This window comes from Elephantulus edwardii, unplaced genomic scaffold (genome assembly GCF_000299155.1).
Source record: "Elephantulus edwardii isolate Elephantulus edwardi_28Jun2011 unplaced genomic scaffold, EleEdw1.0 scaffold00007, whole genome shotgun sequence".
Classification (NCBI taxonomy): domain Eukaryota; kingdom Metazoa; phylum Chordata; class Mammalia; order Macroscelidea; family Macroscelididae; genus Elephantulus; species Elephantulus edwardii.
Window position 1 is genome coordinate 8,499,852 of NW_006399757.1, and position 25,150 is coordinate 8,525,001.

At 35.4% G+C, this 25,150-nt stretch overlaps 1 protein-coding gene across 1 annotated transcript in view; it reads left to right on the forward strand.

Annotated features, from left to right (window-relative positions):
- The window catches only part of PHF14 (PHD finger protein 14), a 125,325-nt gene extending 101,354 nt beyond the window's left edge, over window positions 1–23,971 (forward strand). The window contains exon 16 of the mRNA XM_006880243.1: window positions 23,813–23,971. Within this exon, the coding sequence (XP_006880305.1) occupies window positions 23,813–23,825 (13 nt within the window). The 3' untranslated portion in view covers window positions 23,826–23,971. The remainder of the gene's footprint in view (window positions 1–23,812) is intronic.
- The last annotated feature ends 1,179 nt before the right edge of the window (window positions 23,972–25,150 follow it).

A 25,150-nucleotide genomic window follows, 5' to 3' on the forward strand; every position in this document is an offset into this window, starting at 1 on the left:
TATTATTAATATTTATTTTCAGGTCACTGAAAATTTCTCTTTTGTATTAAGAACAAGTATTTATTTCTTAAGAACAGTTTGAATTGCATTTGAATTGGAATAATACTTCATTTCAGTTATATACTTACTAGTTTAGTGTTTCTTGTGCTCATTTATCACATAATTGGCATGTCATGCTTCAAGATGAGAAAATTTTAATATTTATGTGGAACATCATGATTGTAAAGTGATAATGTAAATTCTTGTTTGTTGCTATTGCTGTGTACGGTCAAGTCTGATCTGACCCATCACTGACCCTCCATCGAGTTTTCAGAGACAGTTAATTACATGGGAAGTGATTGCCCATCCTTCTACTACAGAACAGCAGGTGGCCTCAAACTGCAGTTTCTTGTCACTAGGCCACCAGAGCTCTACATTCTTATCTATCTACTTTAAATTTAGAAACAAAAGTTTTAAATAATTTGTTCTCTAATAAATTTCAGATATGATCTAATGGTGAGAAATTACACTGCCAACTCAAAGGCATGCAGTTCAAATCCACCAGTTACTTTGTGGGATAAAGATGGGCAGTCTCTTCCCATGTGATTTACTGCCTCTTAGAACCTGCTAGAGGGTCAGCTATGAGTTAGTTCCAATACAGTATCACACAATAATGTTAAAAACAGACATTTGCTACAGAAAGACATCTGAATAAGCTTCTATTTCTGTTCTTATTTCTAGCAGCAGTTTCAGTGAAGCTATTGTTTTATTTTTTTCCTTGTATTCATAAATTAGTAATTGTTGTTATTAGGTGCCATCAAGTTGGCTTCAACTCACAGCAGCCTTATGAACAACAGATCAAAACCTTGCCCTATCCCTTGCCATCCTCATAATCTCTACCATACTGAAGTACATTAATATAGTGCAATTACTATTTTTAAAGGTGTTGTTTCCAAGGTTTAGATTTCTTTAATTTATATACAGAAAAGTTTTATTTTCTCCCATTCCATGCTTAAAATGGAGTAATACCCCCCCCACATTTAAATGTGGCTACTGTTACCTCTAATTAAGGATTAACATGGATTTTTTTTTCCACAGGAGATGAAAGTACCATGAAATTATGGTGGCTGTCTCACTTATCTTTATATAGCTTTTTATTTTTAAATCAACAACTACCTCCTTCTGCATGTCCTTCCCTCACTTCTACCATGGTTAATAGCTTGCTCAATTCAGATACAGTGATGTATGGAATCTTTAGGGAGATGAACCCTTGCTTATTCTCTGGGCCCACTTAATATAAGAGGCAAAGGTAAAGTAGCATAACAAGGTGTCTCTGGAGATACTTAACTCTAATTCGGAGCCTTAAGGAAATTTTCCACCTAAATATTTTAACAGGATTTACCTCAAAAGGTAAGAAAAATGTGGCAAACAATTAAAAACTCCTAAGCAATAGAATTATTCCTACTTTGAAACTTTTTTACTTCAGATTTTTCTACGACTCCTTTGCATTTTCAATTATTTTCAGTATAACTATTAATAAAGTTTCAAGAAAATTCTGTTACAAGTCTTTAAAAATAGTACCATTTAATACTACAGTAAATAAGAATTCTGTCTGTAAAATTTCAACCAAATTCTGGATAGTTCAATGTAATGATTATTTTGTACTTTGAGAAAATAAAAACATGCCTTTTTAATTTAAGTATTCTGATGTTTTTGAAAAAGAAATGACCTATGGCCTCCTTTTGCTTTGAAAGCTATTCTTTATTGCTGTTTCCAAAAACGTGCCCTTTTAATTATATATATATAAAATTTGTTAAAGTTGTATGACAGGACATTGAGTCACTTTAATTATAGAAGTAATAAGTAATAAATAAAGTTAATTGTTTTAACTTCCTTTTTTTTTTTCAACAACCCTTATATGGCAGGATTTTTAATCACTTTAATGCCAGAAATAAAACTGCAGAAGAATGCCACTATTTAATACACATAAATGCTAGAGTGTGTGTGTGTGCAATGTTTATCAGAAATATTTGTCTTTACTTTTTTACTATTACATTACGCTGACCTTCTAAAAGGAATTACAAAATATTTTCTTTGTTTTTTAAAAATCTTTAATATTGATATTATTTATTTACTACATTCTTGTAGATAAAATTTCTTGTTGATAAAATATCCCTGTGGAGAATTTGGACCTAGAGTTTTCTCTGTGGGAAAGATTTTCATAATTAATTTTAAAAATAAATACATAGCTTACGAATATTCGAGGAGATATTTTGGGGGATTTGAGGTTCCCCCCCATTCATCCTGTACAGGGTTTTACCTGGTTCAGTCATGGCCAATGAAGAGATACTGTAACAGAGTTCAGTTTTTAAAATAGGTGAACAGAAATTAACAGGAATGAGAAAACCATGGGTTGATGTCCTGCTAGAAACTTGAGCTCTCTATTAGAAAGGGGTTTTATGCACCTTGCATGACAACCAAATTGATTGATTGGCTGAATCAAAAAATAATGCACACCTCAAAGATGTCAACTGTATTCTTTGACTGTATGACCTCTTCACAATCCTAGCAGTATTCCTGTTTCTAAGTATCAAGCTCCCTCAGGGGCTCACTACATCTCTATTGAGTGTCCCATTCCAGGACTGTGAAAGGAGCAAATGGAATTTGGAGTGGCTAAATCTGACTTCTAACCACTCCATAAATCGAGAATTTTCCCCATCAGTAATATCCATAGTAGCAAATAGCTATGATGCCAGACACACCATCCGCCATGTTCCTGTACCCATTTCCACCAATCACTAGTTTTGATACTCATTGTTGACTCACAGACTTTACTCACAATTTTTGTACCAAGAGTAGGGTTTATTATAGATATATTTTGAGGAGTGTAAGAGGCAAAGGATTCTTAAAAGTCTAGATTTAGTTCAACAATTGCAAACCAGATTATCAGCAAAACACAATTCCTTAATTAGTAAAAGTGCTGGTTTCAGTTCAGCAACACAAATGCAAGAAGCATAAGATAACACCTTTCCAGAGTCTCTCCACAGCATTGCCACAGTTTCTCCATCACTAGGGTAACTTTCACTAGTGTCTTGCTCTAGTCTCCCTCAACTCTTGGCTGCCACATATAGAAAGATGTTGGATGTTTTGCAAGACCATGTGTCTACAGTGAAAACAGCTGGAGACCAGAGGAGACTAACATAATGGATAGAAAAGGCACATTTTACGCTGACACTGCAAGGGCTTTGTATGATCCATAATTATTTCTGTTCTGATTAGCATTCCAAGTCACTTACATTTAATTTTAAACATTTCATCCGGTCTAGTTTTGCTTTGTCAGCAGTGACAGAACAGTTTTGAAACCTTGATCTTATGTCAGTTTTGGTAAATTGTGGGGTTTTTTACAAATACCAATTTCATCTAACTTGTCTAAGACTTCTTATGCTTCAGCATCAGCATCTTTATTAATACTTGCCTCTTGAATGTGTAGTATAGCAATCTACTTTCCTTCTACTTTGAATGTTGTATCATATACTTTTCTTAGTTTTATAACTGGGTCATTATTTAGTTCAGTTACTTCTTTGATGGAAGCTTTCTGATTTACCTGATCTTAATTTATCTGTTTTACTTTTATTCCACTGACAGTCGACATAAAGTTCCATATATTGTTACACTAGGTAGAAAGAATCTAGTTTTTTCCTGTATATTATTTATGTATACAGAACATATATATATATATATACACACACACACACACACATACAGATGGAACTCAGAGGTGTGGGCTGTGAGGAATTAATTGCATTGCTTACCCAAAAGTGATTCAAGTTGATTCAAATCCATCAGCTTCTCCACAGAAGAAAGATAGTCAGTCTTTTCCTATGTGACTTAAAGCCCCTGAAAACCCACTAGATGGCTAGCTATGAGTCATTTCTAACTTGGTGGCAATAAATTTGAGGTTCAAAATGAAAATAAAACAATTCACTGTTCTCACTATTTAAGGACAAGGCCTGGATATTCCTTTAATTTTTAATACTTCTCATAGTCAAATTCTGTTTATTAAGATTATTTAAATTCTTGTTAATTTGCTGGTGCAGAGATAGATCTACACATGTTCTAAAACATTGAATAACTAGAAAGAAATAGAACTGGAAATGTAAGAGAGACTGGTCCTTGGAGAGGACATCATGCTTGGGAGATTGGAGGGACAGCTCAGGAGGGGAAGGCCCTCTATGAGGTGGATTGATTCAGTGGCTGGGGTAATTGAGATGTGTGTGTCGGAGACGGAGTGATTGGCACAGGACAGAGCAGAGTTTAGGGCTGTTAAACATAGGGTTGCTAGAGTCACAAGCGATTCAACAGCACATAACAACAACAAAAACAGCAACAATAGAACTGAAATTCAAACCCACGCAAAGTCTCCACAATTTGTGTTCTTAGTATGTTTGGCATTTTAGCTTTCTGGTTGGATAAAATTTGCCATTGATCAATATATTTGTTTTGGGGCAAATTATGGCATCCTTTTCAAGATCATATCTGATATTTTAAAACTTTCAAAACTATATCTGATTTTTTTTCTCATTTTGAGACTATAGTGGGATATTATTTATCATATCCAAACATTTGATTTTCTTTGATATTTAAAGATTTTGTTAACATGTATTATTTTTCCTTTTTACTTTATATGTCAGCTAAGTACTCTTTATAGTTTATATTAAATGAGGATCAGTACACCCTAAGAGTTGAACTCATGAACCTTGCTTATAGAAGTTTGTGTTTGGAAAATTTTTTTAAGAAAATATATTCTGTATATATATATATTTATACACATTAGTTGACATTGCTATTTGGAAAATATCTCATCTCATCTATCTTGAATTGTTGTTATTGTTGTTGAGTGCTTTCTAGTCGAGCATGACTCATAGAGACCCTATTAACAAAAGGCCTGAAGCCCCTCTACAACTGTTGACATTTATCAAAGTTCATTGAGTTTCCAGAGGTATGTTATTTAGGATGGGGACACTACTCCTGTTTCCAAGCCTGTCATAATATGTTATGTGCCATTTAGTTGCCTGCGGAGTATAACGACCCTATGTACAGCATCTCTGAACCCTTCCCTTTCTTGTCCTGAGCCAGACTCATTAATTCTGACAAACCAACCCCCATCACCACAGTTACTGTATCAATCCACCTTATCAGGATCTTCCTTTCCTACACTGTTCATCCACCTTTCCAAGCATGATGTTCTTCTCCAAGGACTAATCTCTCTTGGCCATGTGGCCAAACAGAGTCCTAGCCTCTAAAAAGGAACTTGGTTTTATCCTCTCCAAGACAGACTTACTTGTTTTCTTAGCAGTCCATGATATGTTCAAGACACTTCTCCAGCACCGCAAATCGAAGGCATCTATTATTCTCTCATCCTTAGTCATTGTCCAACTTTCTGAAGCATAAGATGTAATTGAGAAAACCATGGCCCGGATTAGGTGTATCTTTGTATCTAGACTGACATCCTTGCTCTTCAGCACGCTGGAGAGGTTCATGATAGCAGATTTTCCTAATGCAATTCGTCTTTTGATTCCCTGACTGCTGGTATTAAGAGTGTTGATTTTGGATCTGAGCAAGTTGTAATTGTTAATAACCTCAATCTCTTCTCCATCTAATATGGTGCTGCCAATTGCCCCAGTGGTTTATTGATTTACATGATTCATAGCAAATACCTTTTATAAGAAACATAAACACAGGCTATACACATGGATTTCACTTGATGGGATGCACAAGAATCAGATTGATTACATCTGTGGAAGAAACCATTGGAGAACTTCAATGTCAGTTGTAAAAGCTAGGGCAGGTACTGATTGTGGAACAGACCGTCAACTGCTCATGTGCAAGTTCAAGTTAAAACTAAAGAAGGTTGAATCATAACCACAGGAATCAAAATTTGACCTTGAATCTCACATGAATTTAAAAACCAACTCAGAAGTAGTTTTGAGGCCTTGAACAGTAATGAATGAAGACCAGATAAGCTGTGGGAAGATATAAAAAATATCATTCATGAAAAATGCAGAAAGTCATTACTAAGAAGGAAGATGAAGAAAAGACCAAAATGGATGTCAGAAGAGACTCTGAATATTGCACTAGAGTGCTGAGAAGCCAAAGTAAAGGGAAGAGATCAAGAAGTTAAGGAGCTGAATAGAAGATTTCAAAGGGCTGCTTGGGAAGACAAGGCAAAATATTATAATGAAATGTACAAGGAGCAGGAATCAAAATCAAAAGGGCCGAACTCACTCAGCATTTCTTAAGCTGAAAGAACTAAAGAATAAATTCAAGCCAGAGATGCAAGGCTTAAGGATTCTATGGACAGAATATTAAATGATTCAGGATGCATTAAAAGCAGATGGAAGTATACAGCGTCATTGTATCAAAAAGAATTGGCTGATACATAAGAATTTCAAGAAACAATATATGATCAATAGACAATGATGATGAAAGAGGAAGTACAGCCTGCTCTGTAGGTTTGGCAAAAAATAAAGCTCCAGAAATTTATGAAATACAAATTGACGTATTTCAGCAAACAGATTCTGCCTTGCATGAGGTCACCAAGTTGTGCCAAGAAATCTGGAGGACAACTACTTGGCCAACTGAATGGAGGAGATCCATATTTGTTCCCATTAAAAAAAAAAAAGACAAGACAGAGTGTGGAAATTATTAAACAGTATCACTAATATCACACACTAACAAAATCCTGCTGAAAATCATCCAGAAAAGACTTGATCAGTACATTGACAGAGAACTACCAGAAATAAAGGCTGAGTTTTGAAGAGGTCATAGCACTAGAGACATTATTGCCAATGTCAGATGCATCTTGGCAGAAAGCAGAGAGTACCAGAAGATTATCTGTGTTTCATTTACTATGCAAAGGCATTTGACTGTGTCGATCACAAAAAATTGTGGCTAACCTTGAGGAAAATGGGAATCTCACAACACTTAATCATGCTTATATGAAACCTATACTTGGACCAAGAAGCAGTCCTCCGGACAGAACAAGGACACACTACATGGTTCAAATCTTGAATTAGTAATTTAAATATAACCATTTATTGACTGAATGCTCTTGTTCCTCTTGTCATGAAGAAAAATATACATCAGTGTTAAATCTTTACATTGAAGAAATTTGTGAATTGCAAACATAATGATACCAAATTTTATAAAAGTAAAGTATTTGAACTAGCTGCCAATTATGCAAGATCACAATTCATATTTATTTTGTGAGTTTAATTTGGAGAACAGATAAAGGCTTGAATTTGGTTAGCCTCTTTATAAACCTTTGGCCTGTTGGGACTCCCCTCTAGCCCCCCAGAGAAGTACAGCATAAAGGATTGGAAGACTACAAGATATAGGAAGAAAATTGTAGTCCTTTGAGATTTAGTAAGCATAGCAAATAAAGGATTTGTGTTCAGCATCTTCATAAAAACAATGTCAGGTTTGTTTCCCAGTTGAGAATTTTTCAACATCAATTTGATTCTATCTTCAGCATGCATGAAAGTGCAGAAATCTCTAACCTTAGGACAGTCTTGTTCAGGTATTAAAATTCTGTATATACATGTATTTTTTAAACTAATTTTAAAAGGAAATGCCTCTCCTGATTTTATTTTCTGATTAAGAACAAGAAAGGCTATCCAACCTCATTTTACCCCCTCTTGTTTTACCTTCATTTTTATACTCATGTTCTAATTATGGTGTTATTAATTTAACCCTAAGTTATCCCCTAATAGTGTTACTGTATTAGGGGAAATAATGAAAACAAAATATAGGTTGAACTTTTAAATAGAACAGCATATATTTGTGGCCAAAATGGCTCAAGTTACTGGAAGTTTTATACTATTTATCATACTTACTGGTTATATAAAATTTTTGGGTTACATGTATTTTTTACTTTATTTACACTTTAATTTTTAAGTTTCTTAATCCTTTGCCGCCATCATCATATCTGATACACTTGAGTCCATTATTACAGTCACTGTGTCAGCCATCTCATTGAGGATCTTCCTTTCTTTTGCTGACTCTCCACCTTTCCAAGAATGATGTGATTTACAGCATCTGAAAACCTAGTTCGAGGATCAGCTATGAGTCAGTTCACACAATGACAATGAATGAGTGAAATAACCTCCTAAATGGAGAAAGAATAAATTTCTGTTTGTTAAAGTCATCTACTTGTTTTTGTTATAACAGCACTAAATAACTAAGACACATAATAACATTGCAATAATAGTGATAATGTTTGAGTGAATCTCACAGTGTAGTGCCTGGTTTTGATTAAGAACTATTGTTGCTGTTGGTAAATGCTCCTGAGTAGGTTCTAACTCATCCACACCATGTACAGTAGAAAGAAACAACACCCACTCTTCCCCATCTTCAAAACCACACTTTCCTTCATCAAGCCCATTGTGGTAGCCAGTATGTCGGTCCTTCTTTTAAAAAAAAAAATAAATTATTTTATATAGGTTTAATTATAAAGTTTGAATGCATTGTTTTCAAACTGTGTCTTTCTACTTTCCTTTACCCACCCCTCCCTCCACCCATCAGATTGTGTGACCCTATGATTAACTACCCTCCCACTCCACATCCATCCTCACCCCTCTGCTCTCCTTCTCCCCCCGCCTCTTGGATCCTTATATACGTTCTTCAGTAATGGTCTTATACAGTATTTGTCTTTATGAGACTGAGTTAGTTCACTCAGCATAATGCTCTCCAGTCCCTCCCTTGTTAGGTATTAATTTAAAAAATCATTATTCCTGCATGCTGGGTAGTATTCCATTGTCTGAACGTACCAAAATTTCTCAATCCATTCAATTGTGGTTGGACCTTTGGGCTGTTTGCATGTTCTTGTGATGGTGAATAATGCTACGATGATCATTGGTGTACAAGTCTCTGTGCCTTAGTTCTCATTTTCTCAGGGTATATTCCAAGCAATGGAATAACTGGGTCATATAGAATTTCTACGTTCAGCTTTTTTGAGAAAATGCCAAACTTCCTTCCAGAACAGTTGTACTATTTTCCAATCCCACCAACAGTGTCTAAGGGTTCATGTCACCACATCCTCTCCCACATTTATTACTTAATGTCCCGTTAAACTTTGCCACTTCTACTGGAATGAGATGGTATCTCATTGTGGTTTTAATTTGCTTCTCTCTTATTGCCAAGTGATTTTGAGCATTTCTTCATGTGTCTGTTGTCCATCTGAATATCTTCCTCTTTGAAAGGTGTTTTCATACCTTTTGCCCATTTTGTAATATTGGTACTAGTCTTTTTCATATGGAGGCCCTGTGGGATTCTGTAAACTTTTGTTATGAGATCCTTGTCTGAAATGGTATTGCCAAATGTTTTTTCCAGTCAGTAGGTTTTCTATTCACTCTATTTGAAAAAGATTTTTTATGCACACAGGCATTTAATCTTTAGAAGGTCTCAATCATCAATTTTATCCTCCCCAGATTGAGCATTTCTGGCTGTATTTGGCAGTCTCTTTTCCTTACACTAGGCTGTCTAAGCTTAATTGCAGTTTGTCTCTGAAGAACTTTACAGTTTTGGACTTTACTCCCACATCTCTGATCCACCTTGAGTTGATTTATGTGTATGGTGTGAGATGTCGATCCTGTTTCAGCTCTTTTGCAGGTAGCAGTGTAGTTTTGCCAGCACCATTTGATGAAGAAGTTATTTTCCCATTTGATAGATTTTATTTCCTTGTCAAATATCAGTTGATCATAAATAGCTGAGTCCATTTCTAGGTTCTCAATTCTGTCCCACTGGTCTATATACTCGTCATTGTACCACTACTGTGCTGGTTTGGTTATTTCTGCTTCAGTACTTTTTGTGAAGCCGTTTCAAGAGGCAATTGTTTTTTTTAAAAAAAAATCTATTTCTGAATTAGTTCTTCCTAAGGCAACAAGCTTAATAAAATAAACCTAAATATAATGTGTGTGTGTGTGTGTGTGTGTGTGTGTGTGTGTGTATGTATGTATGTGTGTGTATGTCCTTTGTTCTTTATTTCTGATCTCAATTTCTAGATTGACTTTATGGATTAGTAAGAAAATACGCAATCAAGAATTAGGTTAACATTATGAAGTAGTTTTATTGCTGGCTTTTACCATTACACATAAACATCAATTATTCTAAATCATAGTCTCACTTTCGGCCAGATAGCCACTAAAATCTCTGCACTGTGGTTTCCTGAAAATGTCATAATCCTTCAAATGCCACATTAAACCAAGAGAGAAAACCATCAGTACCGCCTGCACTGTTATATAGAAAGATGAGCCATGAACCAAGTGAAAAGATGTTCTGAAAGAACAGTAACCTTTCCCTTGATGTGTACGTTTCCCATTACATTTTTGACACAAAATGTTGCAGAATGATTTAATGGTGGCATTTTGTTTTGCTGACTTTTCTCCCCCCGCCCCACTTCCTATTCATTAAAAAGGAACCAAACAGGATAGGAATGCAGAGCAAGAGTGACCAAGCACAGAATTCTATTAAAGGGATCTATTTTCAGAATAGAAATTAAATATTTTAGAAATATGTCTCTACTTATAGTTCGTATGTTAACTGATACACAGGATCATTTAGTTCTGTCATGTATTCAAAAATCATGCTTTTTCTTTAAAGTTAAATTGTCATCCTTTTCTTCCTCTTCACTTTTTCCTCTTTTGATCATACAAGAAGAGTCAATCAGGAAAGCATTGTTTTAGTAATTGTATTAAACCAAAACCCAAATCTATTCCATTGGCATCCAGTCTGTTCTGAATAATACAGCCCTAAGATGTGAAACACTGCTGTGTAGTGTTTCAGGGCTATTTTTACAGAAGCAGACTGTAACATCTGTCTGTCACAGTGACTGATGGGTTTGAAACCCAACCTTTTGAGTAGCAACTGAACATTTAATCTCATCAGGTTAGTGTAATTGGTGGTAATCAGTCTCTGATCTATTTCTTGATTTATTCGGTTATGGTAGAGTTGATCCTATATGAAATTGTTCATTTTACAAATTTAGTGGACTTTCTAGTTTGATATTTTACTGTCTTTAATCTCCCAAACCACTATTTTTAATCCCCATAGCCACAGTTTGGTAAAAATTCTCGCTCCCTCTCTTTTTTCTTTTTTTATTCTTAAACAGTCAGAGAAGTTGTAGGCAAATTAGTGTTTTCTGTAGGCCTCTTTTCAGTACCACTAAATAAGAATAATCATGCTTTTTGTTTGCCTTTAAATTTTTAATGTGCCATGAGTGAAAGTTTACAGAGCCATTTATTTTTCTATTCAACCGTTCATACACATTTTGCTGTATTGGATTAATTGCAGTTCCCGCATGTAACAGCACTCTTATACATATAATTAAAAAAAATACATTAAAAGTTTAGTAATACTTGAACAGTATTAGGGGTTTTGTTTGTTTGTTTTTTTATTTGAACCACTTCATTTTTGCTCCATTTCTTTTCTTTGGCTGTTTTGGATCTAAAAGGCCTTCTGTTATAGGAATTGGCCAATGTACGTACAGTATTAGTTTTAGAGAGATATTTTTATTTGCCTATATTATAATTTCAAATATCTATATAGTTATTTTATATATTAGGTGGTATCTATGCATTGTATTTACTTTATATGAAACTACACTTAACTAGTGAGTAGCTGTCTCAACTTTCCTGAGTGTCATTATGATGCTCTGTTAAAGTACTATCAAGCATCTTGAGATAGACAGTCTACCTATGACCGTTTTTTTTTTGGGTTTTTTTTTTAGTTATGGTAAGCTACACTTAAGCTGTCTTTTTTTCTTTTCCTTTTTATTTTTTTCTTCTAGTGTATCTTATTAGTATGATGCTACATCCATTGTTCTAGCACAAAATTTACTGATTTTATTTTCAGATGTTCACTTGCATATGTTCAATTTTATGATTTACTGCTCAAAACACTACTTACATAACAGGCTATGGCCTAGTCAAGGAAATTGGTGTTGGTTTTAGGAATAAAAATAGAAAGTTAAGTGATATTTAGTAACAACATAATGACATATTGACTTGTTCACGTGCCTGATCGTTGAATCTATCAATTTGGAATCTAGCTTTATTGTTACTGATGGAGATGCTGACTTCATTTTTGACCATACCTTCCGCCTGATCAATCTTATTTCATGTTTCTTACCCTAAGAAGCATAGTTTGCCAGTTTGAAGTCTAGTTGTTCAAGTCTTTAGCACACATTGCTTATACCCCCAACAATATATTTATGAAAGAAAATCCTGCTTCTCAAGTTCTAATTCAAAAAAGGAAGACAGTAAAGACTCTATAAGAACACGATGCTGAGCAAACTTACTTGGGCTCATAAGGACAAACGGTGCATTAGGCCATTATTGTAAAAACAGAAGAATAATGAGTTAGATGTATGAATATTCAAAGAGGGAAGAGAGTACGGAGGCTGACGGTGGGAAGGGCCAGAAATCATGGAGTTGCAGAATTTGGTGGATGGATGGAGGAGGTGAAGGAATTGGAAAGATCCAGTGGGGATCTGAAAAGTCAGGGTAATAATGGGCCTAGATCAGTAAGATCCAAAGTGTGTATGGGAGTGATCGTATGAAATATAATGTGAATGGGGGGGAAAAAAGAAATATTTTTTAAAAGACCTTACATATGGATATAAAGATGAAGATCTGTGTGAGGAAGAGCCTTAAATAATTGCCAGGGGGGGGGAAAGGAAGAAAGAATTAAAAAAAATAATAATTGCCTGGGGAGAAAAAAGGAAGAATTAATTTCCAGGAATGGAGTGCATCTTTTTAAACCAGTTTCTTGCATGACAAATCTCTCTGACATTGAAGACCAGAGCAGAGGTCTTCAGGGAATGCCGGGTAATACGGACTTTTCTTCACAGCCAGCATAGAACGAGACTTCCCAGGAAGCTGGCAATCTGAATTTTAATTTGTAACCTCATCTCAGAACACTGTGCTATACTCCTGTAAAACCTCTACTTAAGACTAGAATATGTACTAGTAAACAGATCTATGAACAAAGCAGGGAAACACTGTATGGTTCAAAATCAAGGAAAGAAAAGATGAGTCCTTTCACCATATCTTTTCAGTCTATATGCTGAGCAAATAAGCTTGACTTTATAAAGAAGAATATGGCATCAGGATTGAAGGAAGACTCAACAACTTGCATTTTGCAGGTGACATCATACTGCTTTTTGAAGCTGAGGAGGACATGAAGCATGTTCTGAAGAAGGTCAAGAACTGCAGTCTTCAATGTGGATTGTATTTCCACATCAAAAAAACAAAGATTCACATCAATAGGCCAGTTGGTAGCATCATGATAAAGAAGGGATTAAGGTTGTTAACAGTTTGGCCTTGCTCATATCCACAGTCACAGCTCTCGGCACTAGCAATCAAGAAATCAAAAGAGTTGTATTAGGAAAGTCTACTGTCAGAGACTTCTTTTTTTTCTTTTAATTATTTTTTATTATTAATTTTAATGAACGTTTACAGAGACTTTGGATTTCCATTCATTCATTGTTGCTTTTTCTCCCTGCCCATCCCTCCCCCCCAGTTTACTTGTCTCTTTGACAAGTAAAAGAAAAATTCTTTCATTGTTATACAATCCCCCCAAACCCTGCCAGGTCCACTCTACTGTGCAACCTTCATTCTGGACTCTTGTCATGTCAGAGACTTCTAAAGAGTGCTGAAGAGCAATTAGTTCAGTCTGAAGACTGAGGCACACACACCTGATCCAGGCCATAGTGTATTCAATTACTTGCTATGCATCTGAGAGATGGACAGTGACTAACAGAAGAAGAATTGATGCCTTTGAGTTGTAATGCTGGAGAAGAGTATTGAACATAAAAACAGATCTGTCCTGGAGAGAGTGAAATCAGCTTGCTCCTTGGAGGCAATGATTTTGAAACTCTTATATCACATACTTTGGACATATTGCTAGGAAAGACCAGTTCTTGGAGTGTGGAAGGTCAGCACAGGAGAGGAAGATCCTGGATGAAATGGACTGACAAAGTGACTGTGGCAATGAGGCAGGTGTGTCAGCAGCAATGAGATTGGCTCAGGATAGGGGATGATTCAGGGCCATTGTTCATAGGAGCACTATGAGTCATAGTCGACTCAACGACACATAACATGACAACACAGGCATTTGACTGTGTGGATCATAACAAATGGTAGCTAAAACTGGGAAGAACAAGAATATTAGAACACTTAATTGTCCTTGGGAAAAACCTACACATAGACCAGAAAGCAGTTGTCTAAACAGACAAGGGAAGCAAGGAAGGTTTGCTTCAGGACTTTTTGCTTTCTCTATACCGTTCCGATATGTATGCACAACAAATCATTCAAGAAGCTGGACTTTATGAAGAACAATGTAACATCAGGATTGGAGGAAGAATCATAAACAACCTGCATTAAGCAGATGACACACCTTTGCTTGCAGAAAGAAAACTTGAGACATTAACTACAGAAGATCAAAGATTACAGCTATCATTCTGGGTTATTTTACAAAAATCTTCACCACTGGACTGTTTACATCCAGATAACTTGTGCAATGATTGAAATTGTCGACTCTTTCATATTACTCAGATCTATAATCAATACCCATGGTAACAGCAGTCAAGAAATCAAAAGATATGTTTAATTGGAGAAATTTGTCAAGATCTCTCCAAAGTGTTAGAGCAGAGATTTCAGTTTAAATACTAAGGTGCACCTGATTCAAGTTATGGTGTTTTCAATTGTTGCTTATACATATAAAAGTTGGACAATGAATGAAGAATACTAAAGAAGAATTGAGGCCTTTGAGTTGTGGTGTTTGTGAAGTGTATTGAGTATCCATGGGTTGCCAGGGACAAACATGTCTATCTGGAAAGAAGTGCAACCAGAGTGCTCTTGCGAGGCAAGGATTGTTGTGATGTCAATGTTTTATTGTTCAAAAGGTCTTTCCTAGCCATTGATACCCTTTTTATTTTGTGCTGAAGTTTTAATTGTATAAATAGATATTATTAGGGTGGGATACAAGCCCCACTCTACCAGAGGCTTAGATAAGCTCATGGAAGCTCAACTCTGGTGCTCTTTTTGAAACACCCACTATCCTGGGACACAGTATCTAGCTGCTTGGCTCACCAGTCTCTGCAAAAATGGCCTGTATCACCTTCAGTTGTGTTAGTCATTCTCCTGTTGATATTGAATCTCTGTGAAACTTTCCAGCGAACCACAAAACCCAAGGCACACAGAGGAGTAGGAGACTTGAACCAAGGAAGAACTGGTTATGTCAGAAATTGAATTATACAACAGATCAAACATTTGAGACACTGTTGATTCTACACTTCTTGGAACAAGTCTGTTACTAATCTTAGCAGAATGAATTGTGAGTACTGTGGTGAAACTTCTCCTCACTTACTTTGGACATGTTCTCAGGAGGAATTAATCCTTAGAGAGATGTCATACTGTAAAAGTTGGAATGTCAAAGAAAGAGACAAAGATTCTCAGCAGCATTGAGTGATATAGTGACTACCACAATTAACTTTAGAATTACGGAGATTATATGGATGATGCAGGATAGGGCAAGGTTCTGATCTATTATTCTTTTTTTTTATTTTATTATTTTTGTGTGAGTGTACCATCAAATCAGATCTGACTAGTACAGGAGGAGATTGTCCCTCCTTCCCCGGCAGAGCATCTGGTGGATTCGAACCGTGCGCCTCTGGGATTGTAGTTGCAGCTCCTTACCACTAGGCCACCAGAGCTCCCTGATCTATTATTCTTAAGGTTGCTATGCATCATAGATTCAACAGCCCCTAACAGTAGCAACAAACAGGGAATTCTGGTGGCCCAACCATAGGAAGTTGTGCAACTAACCCAAAGGTGGCAATTCTCTGGGGCTTCAAACCTACCAGCCACTGCAAGGTAGAAAAATGGGCAGTATCCTCCTGTAAGATTTCTAGCCTCTAAAAACCCACAGGAAGGTCAGCTACAAGTTAGTACCAACTCAACAGCAAGGTTTTGAGATTGACGTTAAGCCATAAGAGAGGGAACTCTGGCCTAGTTGATACAGAATTACCCTGGTAACCCACGGACCACCCCTCTCTGGTGGCTCAAATACTGCCTTAGAAATGAAATGGAAGCTGATCTACTAGTTGGTTCTGACTTGGTGGCACAGTAAGCCATAAGAGAAAATATTTCTGCTTGTTAAGGGAAAAGGAGGGGGAAAGGATGATCATTTAGGATTATGAAATGGAAAGAAAGTTGTCAAAACACCACAGGAGGATGAACTAATCTCATTCAACTGTTTCAACAATCAGTAAGTATAAGATTTTGGAAACAGTTAAAGGAGAAATGGTATAAAATGGACAATTTTAACAAAGAAACAAGGGTCACTTCACGACATGGAGAAGCTGTTTCTGATTTGGGAATGCACTCACTAATTTGTACCAAGAAATCTGTAGGACAACCACCTGGTCAACTGACTGGAAGAGACCCATAATTATTTCCATTCCAAAGAAAAGTGACCAATAGAGTGGGGGACATTATCAAACAGTATCATTAATATCACATGCAAGCAAGATTCTCCTGAAAATGAACCAAAAATTCCTGGAACAGCACATACACCAGAGAATTGCCAGATGTGCAAGCTGGGTTTAGAAGGGGTCCTGGTACTAGGGATATTATATCTAATGTTAGATGGATTTAGCTGAAAGCAGGGAGCACCAGAGGGATGTCTACCTGTGTTTCGATGACTAACTCTGAGAAGAATGGGAATCCCAGAGCACTTGTTTATACTTGGACTAAGAGGCAGTTGTCAGAACAGAGCAAGGAAACAATTCATGGTTCAAAATAGGGAAAAGTGTACACCAGGGATTTGTCTTATCTCCATACCTTTTCAATCTATGTATGGAACCGATCGTCCAGAAGGCAGGGCTATATGAGGAGGAGTGTGGCATCAGGATTGGAGGAAGACTCATCAACGATGTGAGTTATGCAGATGACACAATCTTGCTTGCTGATAATGAGGAAGACCTGAAGCACTTGCTGCAGAAGGTCAAGGACTGCATGCAGCTTTCAATATGGGTTGAAGCTTAACATTAAGGAAACAAAGATTCTCACCACTGGGCTGATTGGCAGCATCACTGTGAAGAAATTGAGATTGTTAACAGCTTTGCTTGGAGTTTGCTTGGCTTCACAATCAACACTCTTGGTACCAGCAGCTAGGAAATCAATTGCATTGGAAAAGTCTACTGTCAGGGACATCGCTAGAGTACTGAAGAGCAACGATGTCAGTCTGGAGACTAAGGTGTGCCTGGTCCATGTCATAGCCTTCACAGTTACATGCTATGCATCATAAATCTGTACAATGACTAGGGATGACAGAAGGAGAAATGATGCCTTTGAGTTGTGGTGCTGGAGAAGAGTATTGACCACACCATGGACTGCTAGGAGAACAAATGGGTTCATCCTGGAGAGCGTCAAAGCAGGCTGCTCCTTGGAGGCAAGGATTCTGAAGTGCCGTCTGACATACTTTGGGCATGCTGTAAAGAGGGATCAGTCCTTGGAAAGGGACATCATGCTTGGGAGGTTGGAGGGACAGCACAAGAGAGGAAGACCCTGGATGAGATAAATTGACTCAGTGACTGGGATAATGGGGGTTGGTGTGTCAGAGACAATAAGGTTAGCTCAGGATAGAGCAGGATTCAGAGCTGTTGTACAAAGGGTCATTACAAGTCACAGGTGACTTGACTACACATAATCACAGTAGAAGATGAAAAACTAGAAGAGTAGCAAAAAGAAGACGACTGTAAGTAGTTTAAGGCCAGCAAGGCCGGTTTCATTTCTTTGAACAGATATTTGGCTTACAAAATATGCATGTGTATAAATGAAGAAACATTGACTCTGCCAGCAAGTCAAAGGAGGAATAAGATGTTACTGCAAAATATATGAAGGAAAAATGAAAAAGACTATACAGACAATAAGATCCTGACTTGAAACTTTCACTATTTCCCAAAATAATCCAGGTAACCCAAAAATTTCTAAAAGTTATTACTGCAATTAATAGAATACTAACACCATCCAACTCTTCATCAACTGTGTAAATTTTTGTGGTTTATGTGTCTTTCATGTATATCTCTTTATTTAATATATATTTAAGTTTGTATCTAATTTTTCCAACTCCTCAACCAACATTCGGGTTTATAAAGATACTGTTAAAAAATGCAGCAATAAGAATGAAAATTTAAGATAAGTACAGACACAACTGTGTTTTGCTTTATTGCACTTAACAAACACTACATTTTTAAAATTGAAAGTTTGTGGCAATTTTGCACCCAAAAAGTTTGTTGATTCCATTTTTTCCAACAGCATTTACTCATTCCATACCTCTCTTTCACATTAGGCCAGGAATTTCTGCCATTTATGGTTAAAATATTTCTGATTTTTCTCATAATACTAATATACACTTAGATTACAGTATAAAGAAGGTATGACTTTGATGTACATTGTTACTGTTACCATGAAGTTGGAACTGACCCATAGCTGACATTCTAGTGGGTTTTCAGAGACACTAAGTCACACAGGAGGATATTGCCTATTTTTCTCCCAAAGAGCAGCAACTAGTGGATTTGAACCGTGTACCCTAAAGATTCCAGCACAGCTTCTTGCCACAAGGCTACCAGAGCTAGGCCCATTTACATTGGGAAGGCAGAAAATTATTTTAGCTTGTTTCATTTCTATATGCTTTTTTGTGGTGTCCTGTAACAGAACCTGCACTATCCCCAAAGTGTAGCTGCATTTAACTTTTATCAGAACAACCTTCCTATGAATTTGTTGAAGTAGAACGGCGTTATAAATTGGAGACTACCACTGTGTGTGTGTGAGAGACACTATGTAATTTTTCCCTATTTGTGAGATTATGTAATTGTTTCTTTCGTGTGTCATTTCTTAATCAGTAGCACTCTGATAAGAATTAAGCTTGAAATTAGAAATATTTCTCCATTTATAAATTTTAATTTTAATTGCTTTTAGAGTATACTGACTTTATTAGGAGGACACTAACAAATAACTGAAATGGCTTACTAGAATTTTTAGTAGGTATTTATTTACTGTCAAATGTTGATTTTTTTTCATTAAAATTCTGTAAGTTTTTTAAAGAAGATTTTTGTAATTTCCCCCTATAATATTATCTGAAATTAAACTAGTAATTGAATTTTTTTCATCACTTCTAAACCAGTAAATAATATCTTCACTTATTTCTATTTCTGTTCTAGGCAAAGATATTCTGGGTTCTTTCTCCCACTCCGATTTTCCTATATATCAAAAAACAAAACAGAGTTCTGTTTTATTACACTGTTAAACTCTTTTATCAAAGACCGTGAAAATATATTTAGGAAAAACATTAAAATATATTAAAAATTACCTCTCAGCCTTTCTTTCTTGAGTACAGTACTAATTCTTTATAATTTTCTTTTATGCTTTACCTGGTTATTTTATGGTGAAATTTAAAACTTTGGAAACTTGTTTTTCTTTTTTAAAATAAAGTATTAGCTTTACATCTGGATTTCTAAAATGTTTAGGCAAGATTGAGAAAACTATTTAGGGTAAATAAGTGTAGCAAGTTAAAAAGGTTGGTTATCACCCTGTACGTATACTGTTGAAATGTAACATGTCTTCAGTGTTGAATTGATCATGCACTCTTTGTACATGCTTGTGATTTTTTTTTTTTTGGACTGCCAAGAAAACAAACAGATTCATCCTGGAGAGGGCTAAACGAGGCTGCTCCTGGAGGCAAGGATTCTGGGGCTTTGTCTGACATACTTTGGACATGCTATAAGGAGGGACAGGTCTTTGGTGAGGGACATCATGCTGGGTAGAGTGGAGGGACAGCGCAGGAGAGGAAGGCCCTCTGTGAGGTGGATTGATTCAGTGACTTGGGTAATCTGGATGGGAGTGTCAGAGACAGTGCGATTGGCGCAGGACAGAGCAGAGTTTAGGCCTGTTGTACATAGGGTCGCTATGAGTCGCAAGTGACTCGACGGCACATAACAACAATAGTAAACGTGACTGAGTTTATAAATAAGCAACATTGTGGAAATTAAAAGATTTAACCATATGAAAGTGACTCCTAAGTACAAATAAAATCAAGCAAAGGAGGAGTTATGCTTTGAATGGAAAAGTTTAGGTACTCTGTGTAATTGCCTGGTGAATCAGATTGACACAGACAGCTGTCCAAGGAAGATAGGCTGCACAAGGAAAGAGTAAATCAATCTGATTCAGTCACATCCGAGTGAAATTAGGTTAGTCGGTAACTTCCTTTTTAAGTGACTGGAATAATTCAGATTCAGTTTTTTTCTTATTTACCAATATATTTCAATTATTAAAGAACTTTAATATTGCTTGATAAAAATCAAAGACTTTGTTGTGACATTGGTGACATGGTCTGTAAGTGTAGTGGAATTTTTTCTTTGTTTTTTTAAAAGTACATTTTTTTAAAAAGTAAAATTAACTTTCATGTAAAACATTAGATATCTGACATTTTTTTAAAATTTTGGCTGCTCTTCTGAAGCTATTATTTATAAAGGAAATGTGTAATATATTTTTCTAAATTCTTTTAAAATAAGATTTCATTGTTCTTATAAAATTTATTTTATCATTTATTTCAGGTTTATTAATCTGGTGGGTTATTACTTAAGGATATAATCAGAGCAGGATGGGATCATTCCTAAAAGAATGATGATATTTCATCTCCTTTTGTACCTAGGTGACATTTGAGTTGAGTCTTGAAATATAAGCAGGTTTCATAAGATTGAGATGGGAGGTAGCAAATTTTTCAAGAGTGTAAAATTAGTGAAAAATAGGTCCGTGGTTTCATGTATGATGTAGCTACAGGAAACAAATATATTTGGTATTAGACTCACACTAAAGATTTCTAGGGTAATTCATTAAAAATAAAGGATAATAATAAATAGAATACTTTTGAAGATTGATATTATGGTACCCTCAGTGATGAGGTGGAGGGATGGCGTAGGAGGGGAGACTTTCTATTAGGTGGATTGATTGAGTGACTGGGGTAATCGGGATGCGTGTGTCAGAGGCAGTGTGATTGGCACAGGATAGAGCAGGGTTTAGGGCTGTTGTACATAGGGTCGCTATGAGTTGCAAGCTACTCGACAGCACATAACAACAACAACAGTGATGAATAAGTAGTTAGCCTCAAGGTAGCTATCTAGGTACTTGGAACCTAGACTGATAGAAGTAGAAATGGAAAGAATAGAAAGATCCAGGAGACAAAATTGCACCAGGGTTACAACAAATTATTAACCAAAAATGAGTGACAACAGAAAAAAATGAGAATATTAAACTAAGCTGATCAATTTTGAGCTCAATATTGGGAAAGAGTGGCTATACTAGGAACTTAAATAAGTATGTTACTAATGGTTTTTAATATATGGTAGATAAATGACTTTATTGGCTATTACAGGGTTTTGTATAGGGAGGTTGAATTCCTGGTAGACATTTGAAATTGTGAGAATTTCATTAGACCATGTATGTGGTATAAACCTGTACCAGTGATTTTCATGTTTTACTTTATTCAGTTCTCACAATCACCAAGGAAGGTAGACAAGAATTTTACCTGTTTTGTAGATGAGTAAACTAAAAATTACATGTCTCTGATCACATGACTAGAAAGTGGTGAAATTAGAGTTTGAGCCTAGACACTAAGTATTACTAAATATGACTTCTACTGCTTGACTTCTATATTTGACACAATACTTCTTTACTGTGTTAGAATTTACTGGGACAAAAGTATTGGATACTTTCTCTTGATAGATAATTCCAACTACACAAAAGTACAGACTAAATAGCTTCTGATGTATGCATCAGGGAAACCCTTTGTAAATGATAACTAATTCATTTATTAAATTAGCTTACTAAATAGACTATAAATACAAAGCCCAAACATGTTATTGATCTTTTGTTTTAGGAATATGTGAACCAACGCAAGTTATATCCTTCACCTTGATTAAATAGAAACATTAGAATATTAAATCAAAGGTAGAATGAAGAGTAATAGTAATAGCTCTTTTTTTCCTAAAGTAACTTTTGGAGGGAGAGTAACTTTAGCTTGGATTAAATTGAAATTTGAAACAGATTTCCATACCAATGTATCTATTTTCAAATGCATATCAAAGTAAAATACATATACATGCTTTGGATTTTCTGCTAACCTTCATGATTTGTGCACATCGTTAAAAATTAGTTGCATTTTTAAAAAAATATGTAGTTGCTTCTGCTTGTTTTGTGCTTTTTTCTATATTGCTTATTTTTAAAATATCTCTTAGAAGACCACATTCAAGTTTTCCAATTAAATGACTGAAACCATGAAAAAAATTAGCACACATGACCTTAATATTCCAAAGGGAAAGGGATTTTTTTTCTATGTATTTCTTGTATATTGATAAATGAAAAATTTCTCTGTAATCTGTTTCACATTGTAGTCTTTTTTTCTTATTGTACAGTTTGATTTTGCTTCTTTATTATTATTTTTGCAATTATTCAGTTTAGCATGATAGCTTTACTCAGCAGTCTTTGTGATTATGCCACTTTTCCCTTTCTTCTTCTCAATGGAACTTAGAAGCATTTACACATCTCTACTAATTAAATACAAACCCTTTTCTATGATGTGTGACTACAATTTTACTTACATCTATCCTTGTCTGAATAACTGAAAGAAATGATTGTTTTTTGTTTACCAAAGAAAAAAACAAAAGATATATATGTATGTCCAACCTATATTCTCTAAGCACCTGAAATTTCTCCTCTGAAAATAACAATTCTGGAAAATGAATCCTTGTCAATAGGGAGCTACATATAAGGATTAATGAAGAAAGTTGTGGGGGAAAAGAATGGAAAGAGACTATGTTTTGAAAATTTTACCGTAATTAATATACTTAAAATAGTTTAGAGTTATTGATTGGGTCACTACAGTGTAGTATCATGTCTTGTTTCTCCATAGTCCATGAACTGATTAGTTTGGATTATATGTAAGAGGTTGTAAGCAAGCATTTCAGTATAATCTTTTACAAAATAAAGCAGCATAGCCAAATATTTTAGTATAATCTTTTACAGAAAGAAGGAATGACTGTATGAAAATTTTCTGCCCTGAGGCTCTGTGATAGAGTATAACCAGCCTAACAGTATATAGTTGTTTTCAGCAGAGTTACACACTTTGTCAAGCATTGTTAAATTGCTTTAGTGAATGAATAAGAGCAAACTGCCTTCTTTCAAAGTATTTATGGATTAGAAGCACGTTTGCTAAAACGTAAACTAAAAGCCTTGCATTATTTTTATATTTTCTTTTAGCAAGGCAGGTTTATTATGTAGAGATTTATTAATGTATAATATAATAATGTGGGGGCACTAGTGGCTTAATGGTGAGGAATTACACTGCCAGGCTAAAGGTACGTGGACCAGTCCACCAGCTGCTCTGTGTAAGAATGATGGGCAGTCTCCTCCCATGGGATTTGGAGCTTTTGAAAACCTGCTGGAAGGTCAGCTAAGAGTCATTTCTAACTTAACAGTACACAACAACAGTAATAATATAAGATAAAGCAACTCAGTATTTGAGCTGATAACCTTAGAACCAGTGAAAACCTACAGATGATCATAGCTTTTGGTTTAGCATATCTAGTTCTATCGACCAGATCAGAGGTTATTTGAATCTACTGTGGTATTATTGTTCATATGTTTCATGAGACATAGTGCAGAGCTGCTATGATCTTTAACTGTTAATGTTCTTTTCTTATCACTTTACTGTGTAGATACCCTTCATGAGACCCAACTCTGCCACAGCTCATCCTCGGAGGCAATCCCGGAAACCTCTTTTATAAGTGTGATTTTAAAAATGTGGATAAAACTCAATAGAGTCCATAAAGTAAAGGAGAACAGCTATCTTGTCCATTCTATAAGCTTATCACTGCAAAGTTTCATTTACTTGTCAGGTTTGAATAGAATATAATTGATTGATTTGTTATTTGGATTGACAAGGCAGTTCATTTGCCTGTGTGGACTTGCACTTTTTAGTTTCATTTTGTAGACTAATTGGAAACATTTGATATATGCATTGTGGAAAAATACTGGATAAATGTCTTACCAGAATTCTCCTATTACGTAATGTCTTCTCACCCTGCTTTTCTGGCAAATGATGAAATTCAGTGTTTGGACTTAACTGAAGACTTATGGAAGCCTGTGCAACTTAAATGCAATATGCTACTCTCTGTTATTGTTGAACACCAGCAGTAACAAGAAAAGAATACTTCCTATTAGTCTGCTGATTTGTTTCATTCAACTTAATACGTATATTCATATATGAAAAACTGAATTGTGAAACGACTATAGACTCACTCTAAATATACTTCTATTCATAATATTCAGCAGAAATGAACAATAAAGTGAAAGACTTTTGAAGCTTAACCTTTTAGATTTGACTCACTGATCCTCGTATGAAAGCACTAATGTTATTAGCATGATTTTTTTTTAATTTCCAATTTTAAGTCCATGAATAAGCGTTATCTGTGTTGATTTTGGGATAATTTTTGGTAATACCCAAATTTATTTGGTTTGTATGTTTTAATGTGAACTCACTATGTCATTTTCTCAATTTAAATACTATATTATGAAATAAGGAAGGAGATATAAAGCTTTATTGACTATACAACTTTTCAGCTGAAAAATCTTCATCAACACCTATATCTTTCCAGAGGTTTACAGAATTAAAATTTGATCTCCAGGCTTTAATGATCAATTATAACTCAGCAACAGGAATATTTTGAACTCCGTCTTGAACTGTGTTAGAAGAGACTCGTTGCTGAAATTGAAATGCATCTATACATGTAAATTGTCAACTTACCTCTTGGAATTCCTTGACTTATAAATGTGATTTTGGACATCTTTCCAGGTTTGATGGCTTATGCAGTTAGTTTAAACTTTAGGAATAGGGCAGACAATACTATAGATAATCAAAACCAAGTGTAAATATAAAGTTGTTGTGTGCTAGTAATCTATAGTAATAGTAAACAATCATATATTTGGATAATAATGTTTAACAAAATAATGTATAATGTTATGTATAAACTGATAGTAATTTATTGAAAGATCTC